The following is a 23,090-nucleotide window of genomic DNA, read 5'->3' as shown; positions in this document are numbered from 1 at the left end:
TGTAGTCTACCATCTCTTCCATATGCCTGTTTCAGATGTATTATTTAAGGAGTGCTTCTTACTTCCTGTCAGTGTGCCATCTTAAGTTAATAAAAAAAATGTGAGTAAATGTAAACCAATAACAATTATGGGCCTCTTAAATTACAGATTACAAAGGTGAGTTTTTTAGTTTTCAGCAAACCAGATTTTCTACTTTTCTAATTCTCTGTGGAGGAAAAGTAGCCTGGTTTTTTCCCCCCGGGGAACAAGAGGAAGGAGGAAATACGGCCTATTTTTTCTTGCACACACAATAGCTTGGATGCTGAATTGAGAATGTGACAAAAGGACTACCCTCCTATCAAATTTCTGTGGGAAAGATCTTCAGTGAAGAGGATTATGCACGAAACGATTTACATTGTAGTGTTTCCAAACAGCTGTAGCATGTTTTTCCTCACTGCCCCTGCAATTGTATTTTATTTTATAGTTTAAAAACTTTAAGGCTTTGAAAGCTGCCATAGGTTCAGCTTCACTTTCTTTCCCAACCCCAAAGCATTCCTGCTGCCAGCAGGGGGCCACAAAACACACTGAAACTGTGAACTTTGGGTTTCCTAGTTAAAGTGTTTTCAAATGGATTTTGCTAGTGATCATAGTTACAATGCCATTTTGGGAACTGTGCCAGCAAGTATTTGGGGGATTGGGTGCATGTTATCACAAAATAAAGTGATTTTCATGTTTTTTCTTAAATATTTTTTGTTACCATTTTCTATAAGAATGGCACTGTGTAGATCAGAGAATAGTGGAAAAGGAAAGTTTAAAATGCTTAACAACATGCTTAAGAAAATCCTGACTTTCATGTTTTCAAAAAAAAATTATTTATTCTATTTGTTTTGTCTAGCCTGTAATTGAGCTTTATTCATTTATCTGTCAAAATTATTTGAGTTTTTTGTGTGTTACATTTTGCTTTAACCCTTTATTATTTTTTCATATAGCCTATAGGCCTATTTACCTATCTGATGTATGAGTGTTTTTTGTATCATTGTATGGTTAACTAACAGAAAAAACTTCACCAAAAGTGTAACATATGACATTTGTTGACCATTTTACTCAAAAATGAAGTAACAAAGGATTGCTATTGGCATAGTAATAACACTGTGTGTAAATTATGTAACTTATGAGAAATAAATGACTTAGGCATTTTTTTTAACATGCCTTTGTGACTTAAGCAAGATATGGCAACACTTTATTTTGAAGGTGTCTACATAAGAGTCACACAAGCCTGTTAGAAACGTGACATGACAAGTATCATTATTGTTACTTCAAAGTGTCATTAATGTTCATGACACATCCCATGTCATGTATATGACACGCTCATGTCACTCATATGAAGACACCTTCAAAAAAAGTGTTACCATATCTTGCTTAAGCCACAAAGGCATGTTAAAAAAATTGCCTAAGTCACATTTTATTTTGACTTAGGCATAATAAATCCGCTTAAGTCACACACTTGACATAGGCCATTATCTTAAAGGGGTAAAATCACATGATCTGATCAACTGAGGATGAAGGCGATTTTATTATAGGTGGTCGGCGTCATGAGGAGATGATTTAGCCAAAAAAAACAATTTTGACAAATAAAAATGACTAAGGCGATTATTTTAACAATGTGACGGTATCTGAAGTATTGGTGTGTGTTTTTTTAAACAAGTTTATTGTTAACTGATTTAACATAAAATAAAGTTGGACATAAAAAAAACGTTTGTTAGTTAACAAAAAACAAAGCAAAGTTGTTTCATGTATTTTTTATATTTCGTCACACTGTTAAAATGATTTTTTTTAAATCCCACCGAGGTCACAGAATGTGACGGGTCACAGAAAACACTGTAACACCCATAGAGCTGTATATATGTCTATGGTAACAGCGGCCCCAGCATCCGGGTGACAGCAGAGCGCAGACTCAATCCCCGCTGCAGTTCACTGCGTTTCCGTAGCCAGTTTGCTACCCGCTGAGCCCTGACCGGGGAAACAGCTCACGGAAACGATTGATCCCGATCGAATAACGCCAAAGCTGGCAACATAAATGGCGGATTAACACTGATATCGGAGAGGACTCGCTAAATCCATGTTCGTGGCTCGGGTGCTTTTGGAGAGTGCGCTGGCAACACCCTCCGTAACATGTGAGATGTATACAGAAAGATATTAACTGTGCGTTATTTCGGCTAACTAGCTAGCAGCTACCCCCCTCTCTCTATCCAATTTATGGTAGCTCGCTTGATCTGTTTTCTCAACCGTCGCGTCTGTACCGGAGTAAAATGAAGAAGTTCAACATTAGAAAGGTGCTGGACGGCTTGACAGCGGCTTCTTCTTCCTCCTCCGCAACTGCCCAGCCGGGTACTCCCAGGGAAAACGATGTTATCCAGGAGACTCTCCAGTCGGAGCATTTTCAGCTCTGCAAGGTGGGTTTTCCGTTAATAGCAGCTAACATTAACCCTCTGAAATCTTGGGCTATTATGTCCTTTAAAAAAATATGTTAAAAAATCTTTAGCATGCCATGTTGGTATCAGTTTTGTTGTTTTGCGTCACCTCACCTATATGTCCTGGTAATTAATTTTTAACTTTGACTTACTTGATAAAAATGTTGAACCCAAAAGAAACAAATAAAAACATAAAATCTGATCCTGTAAATTATATTTCAATACACATAATTTTAAATGTTGCATGATGAATACAGGTTGCAAATATAACATATAACAGGTACAATGGGGATCATCTCTAGTTCTATATTTTAATACTAAATGTATTTGACATTATCTCCGGTTTTACTTGGCCGAATATAATATTTAAAAAATCTGGCATGGAGTTTCAAGCCAGAACTTTAGAGGGAAGCTGATGGCTGAAGGCTCAACGTTGCTTCATTTTTATGTCTTCACGTTATGAAGAAGTTAATGTGCAGGTGGTTTCATGGACTCTGAAGGGTTAACGGAGTGTTTTCGCACACTGACAGTCAGATGACAGCTGCGTGACCAAACACTGGCGTTGTTTTCATCTCTAGCAGCACCGTTCATTGGGAGGAAATTACACGCATATAATGCTGAAAAACAAAAATGTAGATATTAAAGTACAGGTTAGAACAGTGGGGGGTATTAACAGGGATTTAATATTGACTGCCGTGCTTGGCTGTGTCCCCTGGTTGTATGCAGGCTGTCTGTCATAGCACCATGGATGTTTGCATTGCACTGAATCGTCGCCTCAAGTCACTGTTTTTCATCTTAGCCAGCGAACATAATCAGCTCTCTGCAGTTTGACTAAGAAGAGAAGACCATTTTGAGTTAAATAATAGGTTCACGTTAATCTTAATATATCACTCACATGCCCTTATGTACATTTAAACAGATTTTGGCTGCTGTAAATCCAATACTTTATTGTAAACACAGCTGATATGAATTTGCCTCAGTGCAGCTCTGAATAAAATGACGAAAAAATAGGATTAGTCGACAAATTATTTTTAATGCTTTTTTTCTCATGCTTATTGACTTATTTCTAAGAAACTTATGATACAATTTGGTGGTGCTTTTGCATGATTCCGTTTTGCAGATCTGTTCATTTGTGCTGGGCGATATGTCCGAAATATTCCATCCCTATATAGAAAATTAAATATCTTGATGAAGATATATTCTGCAGTAGAACATGTTTTCTCCTAATTTAGTGTTGATCCCTTTCAATTATGTATTACATTGTCCCTTTTTTTTTGCTTTTGGGCAATGGCTTGCTGAAGGGAAGAGGGGTTTGGTACTGAAAAAGCAATAACTTTGGTACTTGATTTGTCTGTTGGATCAACTAAACTTTTGCATGGAAGTTCACACTTAACACAAGTGTCAGTTTCTCTGCCTATCACTTACATCTCTTGAGGGCCAGTGTAAAGTAGAAAGGAGGAAACGCAGCAACGGACTCTTTCAGTGAGCAGACAAGTTTGTGAGCTCTGTTTTTAAAACAGATTCTTCTCAAAAGTGATTTCCCCAAACTCATTTTTAATCACTCACGGTTTCATAATCCAGCACGTTAGTTAGATCTGCCTGGAAAGGTTTTTGCCTGCGTGAAATGTGTTGAACATCTTGCAGAGCCAGCCCACCAGCTCCTGCCCCCGCTGGGAGCAGAACAGGTCAGGTCCCCAGGTTACAGGGCCATGGCATTACCTGTTACATAATACTGCTGCAAGCTGCACAGAGCTTATGGATGGCTGGGCAAGGTTTCCAACTCGAAACAATTGAGTTATAGATGCCTGATGATGATACCATTTTGGTGGCTCGGGGACTGCAAGATCCTGTCAATGAAGTGCACTCCAAGGCAGAAAATGTGAGCCTTAGGATGGGTAAAACGAATTTATTCCTGATGTTTTAAAGGATTTAGCCTGCACACATGTCAGGCGGGTATCAGAAACTTTTTCCAGTCCCCATTTGCACTAATGTTTATGCTTTATCTAATTTATTTTGATAATGAGAGACTAATTTTCCACATTGATGGATTACATTTCTAGGAGATTATGATAATGTTTTTTCTCCAGTAAAGCCAGCTTGACTGCGTAGCGGATGATTGATTAGCTGACTGGAGGTCTAATATAAATTCTGCTCTTTCCTGCAGACTGTGCGTCATGGCTTCCCATATCAACCATCCTCAATGGCTTTTGACCCCGTGCAGAAAATCTTGGCCGTCGGGACTCAGACTGGAGCTTTGAGGCTGTATCCTTTTTTCTTTTTTTCACAAAACGAAAATGACGAGAGCCACGCAAGGGAGGTAAAGCTTGGATGATTCCAGTGAATTTCCAACGTCTTCCACACCTTCATACACACACACACACACACACACACACACACACAACAACAACACACAACAGACGTCACGTCTTACTTCCTGTGATCCTTTTGGCAAACAACACATCACCAAGTCGCCCTTCAGCATTCCACAAAGTCTGGGGAATTGTTATAGTAAGTGACCCGTCTTTGCCTCCTGTCATCCAGCACAACAAAAATCAAAATCCAAACCACACAGAGGGAAGCGCAGAGCTCAGAGGTAGACACTAGCTAGGATGTGTTTCTGTGCAGCCAGCAGCCTCCTTCTCCTGGAGCACCCAGGCTCATTAGTGGTATCTCTGCAGTTGCATGAACAGCTCCTCTGCCATATGCCGAGGAGCCAACCTCATCAACTGTGCTGCCCAGTCTGTGCCAGGATGCCACTTCATATGTGCTGTAAACATCACTGGACTTGCACAACACACACACAATCAAGCTGCTACAGTGCTGTGTGGCCCCTCGGCATGTTGGGAGTCAGTTTTGTGTTTGTATTCAAGGATAAAAATTTGTTTTTACAGCTAACCAAGCAACTACCATGAGTCACAGCAACAAAACCGCCCCTGGAATACAGACCATTTAACACTGCATGTGATAGTCTGGTCATATCCAGGTAGTACTGTTTAGAACATGTATAAACACAGTGTTTCCCTTTTTGCTGGTGTCTTGCATGTGAGGGCCTTGTGCTTTATTTAGATTTTCATTACAAGTGTCTCCATCCGCGTCTTTATCCACTCTGCAGATTAAGAGACTGTTGTGTTTACAGGGTAACTCCCAAAGAACACACACTGCTTCCATGTTGTCCTAATGTGCAAGGTGGAGCTGATGGGATTACTGTCATTCAGGCAATAGGTCCATTTATCAAAAGACAGGCTGTATCGATCCACCTCATTGCTCCCGGAGTTTGGAAACGCTGCCACAGCTCAGTAGACATAAGCTCAATGAGGTGTCTACAAGCAATAAATGTCTGCTTTTACAAGATCTGTCTCTACTACAGTGTTTTAATCAGTGTGTTACTGTAGACAGTCCCCTGCTCCTTCCAATACACGTGCTTTTAAATTTTGGCTACAAACGTACACTTGCTCTGGGTTTGTTGTTGGTGCCAAGGCAAAACAGCAATTAAAATTAATTTGACCCACATGGGAATGGAGGCTGGTGGCAGTAATTGTTTTGAACTTTTAAAAAAGGAAAGGGAAAGTTCAAAACGGTGCAAAATTGATTGAATATTTCACAACATTGGATTTTAGTTGAGTATACTCTTGCGGCTGACTGATCATGAGAAAAGTCATAAGTTTGTTTTGGGTGAGTTTCATTTCAGAAACATTGTTAAAAAAAGGTCGATGCAATAGCCTGTAGGTTCCTCTTCCTTTTGGCTTCAGCAATGCTTTAACATAGACTTTAAGAAAGTCTGCAAGGAACAGTTTCTCCTTTTTGTCATTCGTCAGCTAGCATGATTAAGATAACTTCCTGTCCTGATGACTATCAGTTGACTAAACAAGAAAACACGCCGATGTTGAAATGCTGTGGTGAACCACGCTGGTTTGTGGCTGAGGAAGTGATGATGTTCGAGGCGACTTTAGTGTGATCTTAAACTCTCATGAACAAAGTGGAGTTTCCCGTAAAGGTTAAGAGAGAAGATCTGTTTGATCAAAGTTGAAAAACTCTGGGTTTTCTCTCCAATATGAAGAACTAAATAGTAATCAATGAATAGTAAAAAATGAAATCTGGGATATGGAATGTAGTGCTGAAACTGACATATTTTAAATTCATCTGCCAGCTTTTTTCTAGATTTATCGCTGGCGATGCCTCATGTCTGCATATGTCTGTATACACTTTTTTATTCTTGCATGTTAATTTTTTTTGGATGGCAGTTTATAAAACTTAGTTACTAATTCTTTATCCTGTCGGATAAACGTTATTAACAAGAAGGTACCTTCACAAAATACACGACAATGGAGAATCAATGATTGTTTGCCACTCTTGTGAGGGCGGGACTTTAATGCGCGTCTTTACTTTACTTTGTTATTTTGTGTTTGTAACCAGACAGCAAAAGTTGGCACCTCCTCCCGTCTAAACAAACCGGAGAGAGAGAATTTAGAGAGCAGCAGTGGTCGAGTGAGCTAGACGGTGAATGAAGAGAGGGAGCAGCACTGGCAGGAACAAAGCCCTGATTCAGAGGAATAAAATGCTATTTTCTGCCTGTTTCATGGCAGTTACGTTCTGTAGCATAAGTAAGCATACCACACCTTTGCACAACCCTGCAGGAAGTTGCTGCATTGTTGGTTGTTGTGTGAATGCAGAGCTTCAGTCTGTCCCTGCATGTTTGTGTCCGTCAAGCAGATACAACGGTACCCTTGTGCGTCGTTATCTGACGCAGAGAGGTGAGACAAAGCAGTAATATTTGACGACCTCTGGATGAAAAGGGCAGGAACATCCGCTCAGTGTGGAGGATTTGCTCCTAAAGCATACCAGATTGATGCATTTCACTTTAAAATATATAAAACCTTAATCCGGGACAGCATGTGCATGTCCCCCATAGAGATGAAAAATCTGAATGAAATATCACAGTGTTTTCGCATATCATGCAGCACGATTACTACAGGGATTACTTTTGCATTAGTATACATTATTTCATTTGAAAAAACGACAACCTCCACCATGCATTATCTGGCAGTGTTAACAAAAGAGAGAAATAGTTTGTGTATCCGCTCCATGATTCTGATAGCCTCCAAAACCTAATGGGTTCTTTCTTGGCCCATGTTACAGCTTTCCACTAAGTTTCATGAAAATCAGGCCAGTAGTTATTCTATAATCCTGCTGATAAACAAACAAACAACCTCCTAAGCAGAATTAACCAGTTGAATATATGCACATGACCAAAAGATGAACTCTTCTTTTTACATTTCGGTTCCTTCACAGCAAGATATTTTGTTAAAAGCAAAGTCACAGTTGACTGGTGTGACTCAGCTTCCTGTGCTCACACAATCCTAGAAGCATGTTATGTTCTGCTAATGAAATACAGTCATGAAGGGAGACAGGTAGTGGGGTCTGAAACAGTCCATATAGCTTGTACCTGCATGATAAAGGTAAAGGTTTTGATCATGAAGTGTGGAAGGATGCACCAACAGAATGCTCTACTTGCTCACCACAGTGATAAAATCTTAGTAATTTCCTGCTAGCCTAGAAAGAAGCTTGGCTCAGCAGCACCATTAACCTACATTGCATCAGAATCAGTTCAGACACCTGTGCATTTACATACACTGATGACTTAATGCACACAATGAAATTGACAGCACCTTGTGTTACAGTTATATGGCTGTTGAAGTGATTATGCTTGATGTTAGCAATATGAATACACCACAGTGTTACATATTAACATTTTTGTTCTTTAGACTCCAGCTCTTGTTCTTATTTATGCATGACCAGAGGCTATGAAACAGACTTAATGACTCTTCCTCCTCCATTGTGGACCTGTGGAGACATGATATCCATTAATAATTCTGACAAATGTTGTACAGAACTTGCGGGGCCAGGAGCTAAAACTGGACAGAAAAGGTCACGGGTGAATGTGAGTTCAGTTGCCAACAGCCTTCGCCTGGCGCCGGCCTAAAGTCTGAAAGTCTGTGTTTGCCTCCATCCTTCTGCAGAAGTGATGCCCCACTGTTGAGCCTGTCCTCAAACGGTCTCCTGAAACCCCACCTTAGTTTGTTTAAGGCACTGAGGGATTGTTTGATCACAGCTGGGTTAATCCTGTTTCGGACACATTATGCTGTGTCAGCTCAAAATGGACTCTGATAGGGAACACAACTGTCTGTCTTTGGAGATTTTCTCCAGCGTGATCACATCAACAGTGTGAAGAAACAGAGCACCTTTTAAGTCTTTGTGGACAATTCGTCCGTCTAGAGAATCTCTCCGTGATTAGATCTCGTGCTGCTTCCTTCTTCTTTTGTGCTGGTGTGCACATACTATCTGTGAAAGTGATTACAGGCTGGTTGGAGTAGACAAGCCTTTCCTCATTTCTGTGCTGTGCTGTGAAAGTATTTGGAGGTTTTTGTGGGATACATTACAGTTCTGTAGGGAGGCCTGCCTGGCCGCGCTCCACTGTGGTCTCCCTTTTTGCCATACGTGTAATCATTTTGGTTCTGTTTTTAGTTCTCACAGTTTAAATTGAGGCCCAGCATCTACTGTTTTTGAATGCACAGATTTAGCAGGCGGGGATTCTGTGACCTGAACTGAACAATCCAATAGAGAGAGAGGTGAGAGTTAAGTTAATCATGCTGCCGTCATACCGGCTGACGCATGTGAATAAATAAGGCAGACGGGGCCCACTGATTTTATTTATAACTCACTAGTTTGATATGTTTTCTCTTCTTGCCAGCGTCTTTTTAGTAAATGCAAATGATGAATGGATGTGCCAGCTTACTTTTTGTTATAAAACGAAGAGCTTTGGAAACTTTTTTGTTCAGAGGCTGGAAATCATTTTAGGAAGTGGTCTGCAAGAACAACTCCAGTTCCAAAAAAGTTGGGACGCTGTGAAAAATGTGATAAAAACAGATTGCAACCTAAATCTAATGCTCAAACGAGGTAACTTTCTTTATGCAAATGTAAACACTTTTTAATTTAATGCTTTCTGTTTTTATCTGCATTTTAAACAGCGTCCCAACTTGTACTTGTACATATTCAAGCACACACTGTTCAGCGTTAAAATAATCTACATAATGTAGGACTGTTTTTTCTCACATTCTGCATGAACTTTAACGGTCCAGTTCTCCTTGACTGAGCTGACTTTTAGCTTTGGCCGTGCGGGTGTGGAGTGCTACTGTCAGCATGAGAGCGGTGCGGCGGTCATCCAGCTCCAGTTCCTGATCAACGAGGTTTGTTGTCATTTCCTACTCCTTGTTTCCTTGTTTGGTTTTCTCTCTACCGTTTCCTCAACTCCTCACTACAAGTCTGTGCACCGTCTCCTGCATCTGTCTATCCATGTTCTCACTTGCAGGCACCAGAACATGGAGAGACAGTGCAGACGGTGCTTATTCAATGTGCGTGGACCATGAATCACCTCTATCTGTGTGAACTGTGCTTTTAGTGAACGCATTGATTTACCCTCTGAACCCCACACGGTGCGTTTAGAAGACATGCTTTCTTTAAAAAAAAATCTCCAAAATTACACCATTTATCATAGCCGGAGGCTGACAAAACAGAAGTTGGTCAGGTTTTTAAATTTCAAACGGTTCTTGTACGAGTCATGTGTTCCAAATGCTATAAACAGGAAGAGTAACTAAATGACTTTATTCTACTTGTATTAACCTCATAACTTAAAAAATAAACTATTCAATTCTGTACTCCTCAGCACAACTAGGAAGTTATGAATGAGTCAGCTGAGATCAACAGTCACATGACAAAAGTTCAGTGAAAGTGCAACTGCAGGCTGTTTACACAGAGCAGAGAGGAGAGGACAAGAGAGGTTGTAAAAATGTTAATTCAAATATCTTGTGAAGCGTTGTTCACAAAAGTATCTCAACAAGGTGATGATTGCTTTTGTTCTTAATGAACATAAAATATCAAAACATACATCAAGATAAATAAGGGATCAGAAAAACAAAACAAGACAGAATCATCTGATTGAACAAATAAAATATAGTAAGTCTAAAATAAATAAATAATTAATTAAAATGTCAACAGAATTAAGAAAATAATTAAATGAAAAATGTAAATAAAAATGTAAATAAAAGTGTATTAATATCATACAATCACCTCTAATAATTCCACCTATTTGAGAAGGTTGTAAAAATGTAAATAGTTAAATAACATGTCAAACCTTTTTGCAAATACCGGCACTTAAATGTTGTATATATAGATTTTTTTAATGATTTCTGGCAATATTGCTATGAGTTTTCCCTACTTTTAGCCATGATTTTGCTTAAAGGTGCAGGACTTCTATATTGCAGTGTAAAACAAGCCCGCAGTGAGTAAAATGTGACAGGAGCAAAAAACCACCATGGAACTGTGTGTGGTTCAGAGGGTTAAACAGTAATGCTAGATGCCTCTGTAATGCCCTCATAGATGTGTGCTTATAATACAATCACATAAACGGCCCGTACCAAGCCACAAGATGTTTTGTAAATTCTAAACCCCCTTGTTTCTGACCCTCACCACAGGGGGCGCTGGTGAGTGCCTTAGCTGACGACAGCATCCACCTGTGGAACCTGAGGCAAAAAATCCCTGCAATCCTGCATTCTCTCAAATTCAACAGGGAGAGGTACAGTCACTTGTTCTTCTTTCTGCTTCTCTTTTTGCAGTGATGCTGCATCTTTCACTCTATGAAGTTTGAACACAACAGTCATCACAGTTCTGCTTTTATTTGTGCAAACTTTCGGTTAATGTTTTTGTCATGATATAGAAATACAAGGCATGAATACAAGTTTAGAAGCAAAAAAAAATCCCATATCCCCTGAGAGATCACATATGATGTGTGGACACATAAACAGTTAGCATCCGTCCCGTCCGTTTGACAGGTAGGAATGTTTCTTCCTGCCACTTGAGAAAAGACAGCAGTGTTTACTCCCCCTATTCCTCCCCACTGATCTATATATAGCCTGGCTTCATTAGTGTGACACAGAGCAAGGCCTTTGTAATTAAATCTTAGTCACTCGCTACTCCTTCCAGTTGGAGCAGCATGATTAGGGACAAGGGTGACTCTTTGGCGGGATTGAGTCATGAGATAATGAAAAGCCTGGTTGTGATCCTGATCTCCTCTTGCAGAATCACATACTGCCACCTGCCCTTCCAGAGCAAATGGCTTTACATCGGCACAGAAAGAGGAAACATCCACATTGTCAACGTGGAGTCCTTCACCCTCTCAGGCTACGTCATCATGTGGAACAAAGCCATCGAACTGTGAGTCTGAATTGTGCAACCCTTTTTTTCCTCCTGGCCATTTGCATATCTTCTTTGTGCACTTGTGTGAGTTGACACTCGACCAGGAAACTCTGAAATGCAAAGGAATGTGCTTGCAGATACAGTGTGTCCTGTACGCTGAGAATACTGAGTCTCTGATCAGTGTGAGGGCGGTATGGAGGTGGTGATTGTGCCATGCCAGAACTTGCTGTTGAGACTTCTGGAGGTGTTTGCTGCCTGATTTAACGGAACATCTGTGATAGGAAGTGCCCACTTGATAACCCCGGTGACTTATCCTGTGTCACCCACTCCCCCGTGTAAACACCCACTTTAAGGATCACAAGGAAATCTACATCACATCCTGCGCTTCGGTAGATCTTGTCCTGCGTTTCCTGCAGGGTTCAGATATAACTTGGCAGCCGCTACACGCAGGTAGACTTCGATTTCAGCAGACAAAATTGGTGTCATCCAACACATCGAGTAGTAAAGCCACTGATGTGGGATTTTTGACGCTGATATCCGTTACAATTTTAGAGGGAAAAATTCAGATATAGCAATCAAAACATGAATTTTGTATGGATCATGCCTTTTTTTTTTTTTTTTTTTACAAATATAACAAAACAAAGGTGCTCAGAAGGCTCCTTTCTTAAAATGTTTGCTAAATAATAAAAATAAAATAAATACCTAAATAAACATCAGTTCTGTATGTTCACTATCGGTCAAATGCTGACTATTTAAATAAAGAATAAGAATAAAATAAATAGCTGAAATAATATCACTGTATGTTCAGTATCAGCCAATGGCTGTCATTTAAATAAAGAAATAAAAATAAAATAAATAGCTAAATAAACATCAGTACTGTATGTTCAGTGTCAGTCAATTGCTGACCATTTAAATAAAGAATAAAAAGTAAAATACATGTCACTGTATGTTCAGTATCAATTGCTGACTTTCTGAATAAGGAGAAATAAAAATAAAATAAATATCTATATACACATTAGTACTATATGTTCACTATTGGTCAAATGCTGACTATTTAAATGAACAATAAGAATAAAATAAATAGCTGAAATAGCCAATTGCTGTAATTTAAATAAAGAAATAAATAAAATAAATAAATAGCTAAATAAACACCAGTACTGTATGTTCACTGTATCAGTCAAATGTTGACCATTAAAATAAATAATAAAAACATAATATATAGCTTAAAAAACCTCAATGTAGGATCAGTAGGACAATGTTGGCCAAAAAAATCAGCCTACCAATAAATCATTTGGGCTTAGTCATTTCTAAATGTCCTAATAGCATTAAAATTCCTGAATCTGTGCATGAAGTAGCACTCGAAATGAAAGGTGTGACAATTATTTTCAGGAAAAACTGAATACTTTAGCCTGTGGAAGTCGCTCTTTCCAGGTAATTTTTTGTAGCACGGCTACCAAAATTAATTTGAGTCAGTGACTGGCAGCTAAAATTGGAAGTAGGGTATAAAGGTGCGTCTGTAAGGCTGCTGGGGAAATCTGATAAATTGGTGTTCTGACACTTCCAACTCCCAAATCTAAAACAGCAAAGTATGCCATCAGCTTAGATAAATGTCTCAGAAACAGACAGCCGAGATGCTGGAGAATGATTTTTGGCCGTGTGACTGTGAAACTGATTAAGGAAAAGAGCTCTTGGCTGGAGTGTGAAATTTAAAACATAATATTCAGTCTTTTTCTTCCAGAATACTTGTCTGATCTCTGATAGAAATGTCTTTTCAGCACACTTAGTGCTTCATAGTTTGTCATCTCTGCAAACTTGTGGCTTCACATTCGAGGTGTCCTGCAGCGCCCAGAAACAGCCTCAGTGATTATATGTAGTGTTGTCGAGGGAAGTGAGCCTTCTTAATAGAGCCCGACTGATATGGGATTTTTGAGGCTGATGCTGATTATAGAGGGGGAAATTATTGAAAACCAGTATGGCAGCCCATATATTTCTGTCATTTCTTGAGCTGGAATTAAAATGGATGGAATAGATTAGATTAAAATTTATGTGGATTTTTCACCATTTCACCATTCTGCAAATGCACCCAGAGAGCTACTTTCTCAAACATTAAACTTTAATAAATACTATTTAACATTATTATATTTATACAAAAAATGTATGACATTGTCAGCCAATTCTATAAATGATAACTGAGAAAATAAAGACAAATAGGAATAAAATAAATAGCTAAATAAACATCATTACTGTTCAGTGTCAGTCAATTGCTGACTATTAAAATCAGGAATAAAAATAAAAGTATACAGCTAAATAAACACGACTGTATGTTCAGTATCAATCGAGTGCTGACCGTTTAAATATATAAAAATAAAATGATGTCAACATTGGTAAATCACTTCAAGTATATTTTTCACCCCAAGAATTAAAAAAAAAAAAGCACGCTGAAAACATTTTGCGGCATTATATAGTATGTAAAAAAACATTTTCATAATGGCACATATCAGATAATATCTACCAACAATATATCTGTATCCTCTACTCCTTAAACTCATTATTGTTTCTATAAATTGGTGTTTACCCTCTCATTCAGTTCACATCTATGTGGGCAAAGTAACATTCAAGTGGTTATCTTTAAGACCATAAAACATACAGTATGAATATATTTGTTCCGCTCATTATATATTGCAACAGGCCTTTATGGTGATGCTGTGATTACAGACTGGAGTTCATATTCCAGTACGTCCCTTCCTTTTATTCACTGCTACATCTCTGACTGTATATCGACTCATCAGCAGCAATGAGATCATTAGCCACTGGAGCCAGACCACATTCAGAGGCAGCAACACTTTCTTTAGGCCAGACCTTCACTTCCTCCATGCCCCTTGCTCTGTTGCCACGGTGATGCAGTCTCCACACACTATAATCTCTCATAGACCCTCATGTGACCCTGCTCTCCCTCTCTCTCTCTTGGTTTGTCTCTCTCATATATCATCTCTCTCTCTCTCTCTCTCTCTCTCTCTCTCTCTCTCTCTCTCTTTCTCTTTCTCTTTCTGGTGTGCTGATGCACATTTTCATTTTTCATATTATTGTTTTTTTCTTTCTAAGTTTCTCGCTTTTATTCTTTTTTCCCCCTAATTGCCTCCCTATCTTTCTCTCCCTTTAAAAGCTAAACAGGCAGTATGTTTCAGAAAACATTTATCAGATACATTTTCAGGGCTTTGCTAGAGGACATGGATTAGTTAGCCAGTGGGAAAAAGTCGCCAGCTAGGAGGGGCGGTGGGATGCACCCTTTGGAGAGAAATGTTGGCTGTAAAACCCCAAATATGGAGAATTCTGATTCTACTATTCCAGCAAGTAGACAGATCTTAATTATTGCATATTTTAATGAGTTTGCCTATCTGGCTGTAAACATGTAGTGAATTATTTTAAAGGAGAACTAGGCTTCTTGTGCCCTGACTGATGAGAACTTTTGTATTTGATAATCTTATTCTTTTATATCTTATTTTTTAAATTTCTTTCTTTCTATTTATGGAAACCTTCACTGTAAGCAGTGGTGGAAGAAGTATTTAGATCCATTACTTAAGTAAAAGTACTAATACCACTGTATTATTCATTGAAATTATTAATATCAGCATCAAAAGTATAAAAAAAGTACTCATTATGCAGAATGGCCCCACTCAGATTGTTATAGAAAAAAGTCGGCTTTATTGTTTATTTCTTCACATGTAGCAGAAATGCAAAGGAATCAAAATTATGTTTCTAATCGTCCCACCCATTATTATTATTATTGATGCATTTATGTAAGCAGCTTTCGAATTTTCTCAAGGTAGGCCTCATTTTAACGAGTTAATATACTGTTTATAATACTATACTATACTGATTTTAATAAAAAATGTCTAATTCCTTTAACTTTATCATGTTTTTTATATTAAATCTTGACCTGAAAAGTAACTTAAAGCTGTCGGCTAAATGTAGTGGAATAAGAAGTATAATTTGAATTGTTGTTTTTAAAAATAAATTAATCTGAAGCCAAATATAACAAAACATGCAAGTCACTTGAGACAAATCATGTGAATCTGCTTAATCATGAATTGCTGCAGAAACTGCAGTTTAGATGAAGATAATTCAGTCATTTGTTTATAAATCAAGCCCATAAATGTCTGTGTGGCGTGTACGGAAAATGCAGCACTTTCAGTGGAGTTTCTAATGCGTAATAGTCAACTTGTTGCCACCAGTGTTTTCCGAAGTAGCCTGTCTGATTAGGATTGTCTTCTTGCCTGTGCAGCCAATGCAATTCTTACTGTTTTGTCATCAATTATAAATAATTAATATAGATATAATAATAATATATTAATGTGGGAGCAGGTCTGATACAGTCAGATAGGCACATTTCTCTTATAGAAAGAGCTTCATTTTACATCAGAACACAAATATTCTTGAATTTACACAATCTTTCTGTGTCCTCTTGTTTCTTCTTCTGTCCATAAAACTTGCACAGATCCACCAAGACACACCCAGGGCCTGTCGTGCACATCAGTGATAACCCCATGGATGAAGGAAAGGTAACTGACAGTCTGCGGAACAGAGATAAATTTCAGCCCTAAAACCTGAAACAAAACTGCAGCAATTTTTTTTGTTTTCTGGTGGAGTACTTTTCTTTTCCTGCAGAGAACTGCTGCAGCGCAGACGACACAATGTCAATACAACTTGTGCAGCTACAATGGAGAATGATAGCAGAACATTTTCAGCTAATTAAAATGTCAATGGTAAACATTAGGTTTTGGTGTCAAAAATCAAAGAGAAAAGGTTTCCTCCGACACTAACTGTTTACAGAAACCTGTCACAATGTTACACAGACACAGTCATGGCAGCAGAGATACAGTGGCCTCAGTAGCCTTCTATGTGAAGGATGTGACAATTACCTTATGCTGCTCGTGTTCATAAAATACTTGGTTAATGCCCATAATCCCCTCTTTGATTTAATGCAACAGGTGAATGCTGCTTAATTTAATGTTTCTGAAAGATATTTTTTTATCTTATTACCTGAACTTCTGTATTTATTCATTAATAATAGTTTAAGAATGATGGCTGCCTCTATACTCTCAAGTGTCTGATTAAGGTGATAATGCTATAAAGATAATCTAAAAATAATATTAATAAGTTATTTTATCATCAATGACTTGGGTAATGCTTTTATTTAGCACCCCATATATTCCTAATAATCTCCTAGAGAAGAAAGCACATGTTGCTGCATATTCTTAAGAACTATATGGAAAATATTATGGGAAAAATGGAAATTGTTTAGTTGGTGCACTAAGTAAATGTACAATTAAACAAATATGGAAAATACTGTATGGTTTCAATGGATCTCACTTGATTTAAGATTTTTTTTCTGAAAATCAAGTACTGCATGTAAACTCTACACAACTATACAACAACGTATATTATATATATTTTTTGTATAGATAATAAATAACATTATAAGTTTTTAGGAATTTGCGTAATTTCTCTGTAATAACTGCCATTTATGTACTTCACTGAAGAAACACTGTCCTAGAAAATGTTTGCTAAATTCTTGTAGTACTGTATTGTTAAAGATGGCTGGTGCTTTGTCGCGTTAACTCCAGGCTGAGTTATGTGAGCAGAGTGTTTTTACAGTCATCAGCTGAGCTGTGCTTTGCTTCTCTTGTTATTGCAGCTTCTGATTGGATTTGAATGTGGGGTGGTGGTGTTGTGGGATTTGAAGTGCAAAAAAGCTGACTACCGCTACAATTATGATGAGGTAAGGCATTATTTTCTCTCCACTCAATTCTTGTGAGGGTGCGAGTTGGTTTGTTCATGGTTTTCTCACTGTTGTCCCAGCAACATGTTTGGTCTTGTTTGGTTTTGCATAATCTATCACTTCCATCACATGTGACTGAACAGTGGCTCAGCTCAAGTGTTTTCTCATGAAACCTGTTTATTGGGCCCCATTGAGATATCGGGAGCTTTTATAATAGTGACTTTTGTTGTACAATTTTGCTGGATTACTAGTACTTCAAGTTGTGTTTCAAGAATATTTTCTCATAATGTTACCACTTAAGCACCATTAAAGGATAAGTCAGGTGATATTTGATATTTTTCCAATTGACGTGCCATGAAAAAGATCAAAACCAGCAAGTGAATGCATCCTACAAACAGGCATTGTCTTTGTAAGCAAAGCCTGACATATCTTATTCCTCTGTGCCATAGAGCCCTATTGTTGTCCAACAACTATTAAAAGCAGGTCAGCGTGCCACAGGTTGCGCTGAGTAATATTTTCCTTTATTTGATTAACAGATGCAATGTAGTGTATTTTTAGCCAACTCACATCCTGCTGCCAAACATACGTGCTGGTGCACCAATTGTTTATTAATCCTCATCTGAAAATAGTCCCTTACAAGTACACTTTTTATTCATTTTTTTCATGTCACTTTTATTAAAGAATACTGCACAGTACTCAGCTAATGTGAAGACTTATGTCCTCTGGAGGAACTGAGGTTGGACCTAGACCTCGTGCTTAATATTAAACCGGCTTGGACTTTTTGTTAGACCAACACCAGATCAGATTTGTTAATCAAATATTACCTTTAGGTGTTGCACAATGTGCCTCTTGTGCATCTTCCCGCCTCCCCCTAGCAGTTTTCTTGTCTGGCCTCTTTAGACTAGGGCTGGGCAATATGGACCAAAAGTCATATCCTGATATATTTAGGCTGAAGATCGATATACGATATATATCCTAATATTTTTAGCGCAAAGTGAGAGCAAATGTTCAGTCAAATTCAAAGCCAAATATGACATGTCACAAAAAAACGATTATTTAAGTGAATATGAATACTGTATAACGATAGGAGTACCTTTTTAAAAAAAATCAAAGCTCCATAAAGTGCACATTTGAATAAAGTAAAAAATCTTAAATGAAAGCCGCAGTTTGCCTGGAGCAAGGATCACAGTGCAAATTTGAACTATATCAGATTTAAAAATATATCGATATATCTTTTATATCGATATATTGCCCAGCCCTACTTTACTTAATGCCTTAATAAAATTCCTGCATAAAAACAAACTTGTTTAAGCTCGTACACTGGACCAGACCTGCAAAACTGGAAATTGACCCAACTGTAGTAGGGATGAATGGGCGTGTGGCTGAGTACCACAAACAGGATAAGCAAGTCAGAAAGTTTTAAATGACGGAGTAACATAGTATTGGTTTTGGTCGTGTCATAACCTTTGTTGACAATAAAAAAGCATAATAATCCAGCCTTATCTTTTAAATAGAGCTCCTACTAATCATATTTATTGTGGCACAGCTGTACAATGTGAATGTATTTCACTTGTATTTTACTTGTAACGGTGTCCTGCTGTTTGTCTTTCAGGCGATCCACTCGGTTGCCTGGCACCATGAGGGTAAACAGTTTGTTTGCAGCCACTCCGATGGCACGCTGACCACATGGAATATACGAGCCCCAGCCAAGGCTGCACAGATCATCACACCACATGGTACGAACAGTTGTGTTGTTTATATACATGTGCACAGACATATTGAGGAGAAGCCACCTATGTCTTTAAAAGCACACATTGTAGCTCAAAGTCCCTCCAATCTTCATCTGAGGTGTGACTCATACAGAAACAGATGGATTGTGGCAGCATGTCCATGAGTAAACAGGAGCATATGTGCATATGTGCTTTATATGTACTCTGCAAATTAAACTTGAATGCATTTTTTGCCATTTGACCTCCACCAGGAAAGCAGCCGAAGGATGGAAAAAAGCCAGAGCCATGCAAGCCTATCCTGAAGGTGGAGTACAAAACAACAAGGGCTGGGTAAGTTTGATGGTAGCAAGTCCCCACCCATCCTTTGTCTTAACCGACTTGTGTTTGAATCCATATCCTGCACTAAAAGTGGCCTTTCCTGTTATTCTGTCACAACAGACCAGTGATGTTGATGGTATCCTCCCGCTGCTGGAAAGCTGGGAAGGCCCTGTCTAATTACTTTTATGTTCTCACAGGCTTTGTTTTGTTGTGATCATTAAATAAATTATTTTTGATCATGACAAACGATTTGTTGTTCCACTGAGGTCACATGTTAATTATGTTGTGATCACTATTAACATAATTATTATTATCTGAAGCTTGTTGCGTCAAGGTCAGTAGGCACAAGGACGAAACTTTCCTATAAAAACGTGTCATAAAAAATTAACTATTTCACTGAAGCTGATCTAATTATCCATTGGATTTCTTTTTCTCAGGACAGGGATTAATATAGTTGTCATTCTAATTAAAAAGTAGGCCCCTCCCATCATAAATGCTCTTGAAATGGGGGCAAAGTATCTCCAGAGAAAACACAACAGTAAAATTTTGTCATCCCTCTTCACCCATTTCCACTGATTAGACTTAGTGACTTTTCACAACAAACTAAACGTTTATTGAATGAGCAATTAAAATTGTTGTATGCATGTTTTTCCTGAACTCAGGGACCCATTCATGGTCCTGTCTGGAGGGCTGTCTTACGACACTGTGGGGAGGAGAGCCTGTCTGACTGTGATGCATGGGAAGAGCACTGCCGTCCTGGAGATGGACTACCCCATCGTAGATTTCCTGACGTTGTGTGAAACTCCGTATCCAAATGGTGAGCTGCAGCGCTCCGCTCTGGACAGATTTCTGTTCATCTGTCTCAGAATCTGTATCGGCTCCCTGAACTTACGTCATTGTTAATTTTGTGCTGTTTTGGTTCTTTTGCCAGACTTTCAGGAGCCTTATGCTGTGGTGGTCCTCCTGGAGAAGGATTTAGTTGTAATAGACCTCGGACAGATTGGGTAATTATTCAGCTTTCTAAATATAGTTTAGTGAGAGGATTTTTGGCATGCATCAGAAAATATGGGTATTATGGCTCAAGCACGTTATATTAATACACATTACACAAGAGGTACTGGTAATTAAACTATATTAATCATTTTATTCAGAAGTGTGCGATTCAAACCAAATGAACAGAAGAAAAACTGAAGCAAAATCACAATATTTCTCTGCTCTTGTTATAATGAATGTATCATAAATACATTTATGTATATGTAAATGCTTGCACAAGTTTATTGAATATGCAAGAGCTTCCACAATCATGTCTGTGAGCCAATGAGCTGAGAATTAAGTTGGATAAAGCTACAGTTTGCAAACTGAAAGTTGCAATAACAATTATAAAACACAGAAATACAAGAATATTAATTTGAGCAAAACTAGCTTACTGTATTAAACCTTGCTAGCATGAATTACTAGGTTTAATTTGATCTAAAACTTATTTAAACACAAAACACTCTTAAATATGCCAGATTACTTTGAATACTAACCTCATGCCTCTTTGAGGGCAAAAACATAAAACATTGAACTCCTTCATGTTATCTTTACAGTGTCACCTCATTTGAGTTAGTTTTACGATCAACAGGAACTCTTTTTTCGTCCTTTCAAAATAAAAGCGTCCGTTATCAAAGGAGGCTTTTGCATAGTACCGCTAAAACATAAAACATTGAACTCCTTGATGTTATCTTTACAATTTAATCTCACATGAGTTAGTTTAACAATTGACAGGAAGTCTATTTTCGTTCTTTCAAAATAAAAGCGTCTATCAGAATAGGCTTTTGCATAGTAAGGTATTTATCTTTTATTTTGCCCATGTATGCATGAAGCGATTCATTGATTAATTGATCGTTAACCTTATAGATTATCCAGGTTGGCGGGTTACTTCCAAACACCCATCCCTAGTCCTGTCTGTTCTAATATTCAAATCTACACGTGCAACCAATGTATAAGACACTTATAAACGTGAAGATATGGTTGTGCAAAGCTGCCTCATCATCTCAACTCAAGTTGACAAAGAAGTGGAACACTATGAGGGTGGAGTAATCTAACCATGGCACATTGTGTTGACAGGTACCCGATATTTGAGAATCCATATCCTCTGACTATCCACGAGTCACCAGTCACCTGCTGTGAGTACTTTGTCGACTGCCCTGCTGAACTTATTCCTGCACTTTACTCCGTCGGCAGCCGGCAAAAGAGACAAGGTTACAGCAAGAAGGTAAATGACTCCTCTGTGTATGATCTGTGTTTAAAATGCATTGGGCATTGGAATTGATTTTCAGAGACATTTACTCTATATGCTATTAAACCACTAACACAACTGAAAGAAGCCTGCAAAAATCAAACTTAATGTAACATATGGTCTGTCCTTTCCACAGGAATGGCCCATTAGTGGAGGAAACTGGGGCCAAGGCACTCAGAGTTACCCAGAGATCATAATCACGGGGTTGGTTGCTAATTATTAATGAATAAATTAATCTATTGTTTTGGTTTACTGACTTTAATTCGAGTGCAGACATGGCATTGTCACAGTTAACAAAATATCTCATATTCTTTTGTTTTCTTTCTTTTTTCTTTTCAATGTTTTCAGACATGCTGACGGGTCAATCAAATTTTGGGATGCTTCTGCATGTGAGTAGTTTTATTTGTTTATTAATAGAATAGAATAGAAGAGCCTTTATTGTCATTGTATGTAATACAACACAATTAGAGTGCAACTCCTACTGATGCATAAATCAATTAAGAACAACAATACAAAAACAACTTATGGACAAGTAAGGTATAAAAGGTATAAAAATATCACAAACAAGAGTGAATAATTGGCATGAAAATATTGGAATATAAAATAAATAGCAATATATATGGAAAAGGAGGAGTGGTAGCATACAAAGGTAATGTTATTAGATAATATGAATATAAATATTATTGCACTATAAATATTATTGCACTTAGACGGTTATTGTACATGGTGGACAGTAAGTGAACAGTATTGCACTGGAGTGGTATTTGCACATAAAATGTAACAGAACAAGACGTTGCAGATACAGAAAACGGATGGAGGTTATGTATGGATCTACTTGTTTTGAATATTTATGGTGGTGATAGCTGGAGGAAAGAAGCTATCCCTCAGTCTGTTTGTCCGTGCTTGATGTGACCTGTAGGGCCTGCAGGAGGGCAGCAGGTCAAACAGATGATGACTGGGGTGGTGATTGTCCTTGATTATGTTAGACGCTCTGCTGAGGAAGCGGGCACTGGCGATGTCCTCCTTTTGGGAACTGTCTATTAATCTTTTTGTAGCAGGTTTTGTGACATTTTAGTTGAGGATAGATTCTCTTCAGAAGTCAAATCGCAGGTTACAGTAAAAACCGTACATATGTGGAGAATCAACACAGCAGTCAAACCCGAGGATTAAAACTTTCATGCGTAGTTGGCGCTGGCGAGAGCATCCAACAAAAACTGCCCACGCCGACGATCTTTACAGTCCAATTATTCCGTTTCTGTTGGCATCGGAGAACAGTTTGAGCA

The 23,090-nt window shown here is 38.2% G+C and overlaps 1 protein-coding gene across 5 annotated transcripts in view; it reads left to right on the top strand.

Annotated features, from left to right (window-relative positions):
* Nucleotides 1-1,970: 1,970 nt before the first annotated feature.
* Nucleotides 1,971-23,090, top strand: part of stxbp5b (syntaxin binding protein 5b (tomosyn)) — a 38,782-nt gene continuing 17,662 nt past the window's right edge. For all 5 annotated transcript variants that reach the window (XM_059352841.1, XM_059352840.1, XM_059352839.1 and 2 more), the window contains exons 1-14: nt 1,971-2,432; nt 4,615-4,712; nt 9,613-9,694; nt 10,979-11,079; nt 11,583-11,717; nt 16,195-16,258; nt 17,395-17,478; nt 19,091-19,214; nt 19,460-19,538; nt 20,189-20,343; nt 20,458-20,530; nt 21,636-21,783; nt 21,944-22,011; nt 22,156-22,196. In XM_059352841.1, coding sequence (XP_059208824.1) covers nt 2,289-2,432; nt 4,615-4,712; nt 9,613-9,694; nt 10,979-11,079; nt 11,583-11,717; nt 16,195-16,258; nt 17,395-17,478; nt 19,091-19,214; nt 19,460-19,538; nt 20,189-20,343; nt 20,458-20,530; nt 21,636-21,783; nt 21,944-22,011; nt 22,156-22,196 — 1,396 coding nt within the window. In that variant the 5' untranslated portion in view covers nt 1,971-2,288. The remainder of the gene's footprint in view (nt 2,433-4,614; nt 4,713-9,612; nt 9,695-10,978; nt 11,080-11,582; nt 11,718-16,194; nt 16,259-17,394; nt 17,479-19,090; nt 19,215-19,459; nt 19,539-20,188; nt 20,344-20,457; nt 20,531-21,635; nt 21,784-21,943; nt 22,012-22,155; nt 22,197-23,090) is intronic.

The sequence above is a fragment of the Centropristis striata genome, chromosome 16 (genome assembly GCF_030273125.1).
Source record: "Centropristis striata isolate RG_2023a ecotype Rhode Island chromosome 16, C.striata_1.0, whole genome shotgun sequence".
Taxonomy (NCBI): domain Eukaryota; kingdom Metazoa; phylum Chordata; class Actinopteri; order Perciformes; family Serranidae; genus Centropristis; species Centropristis striata.
Note: the sequence above shows the minus strand (reverse complement) of the source record. Positions and strands in the feature narration are given on the sequence as shown.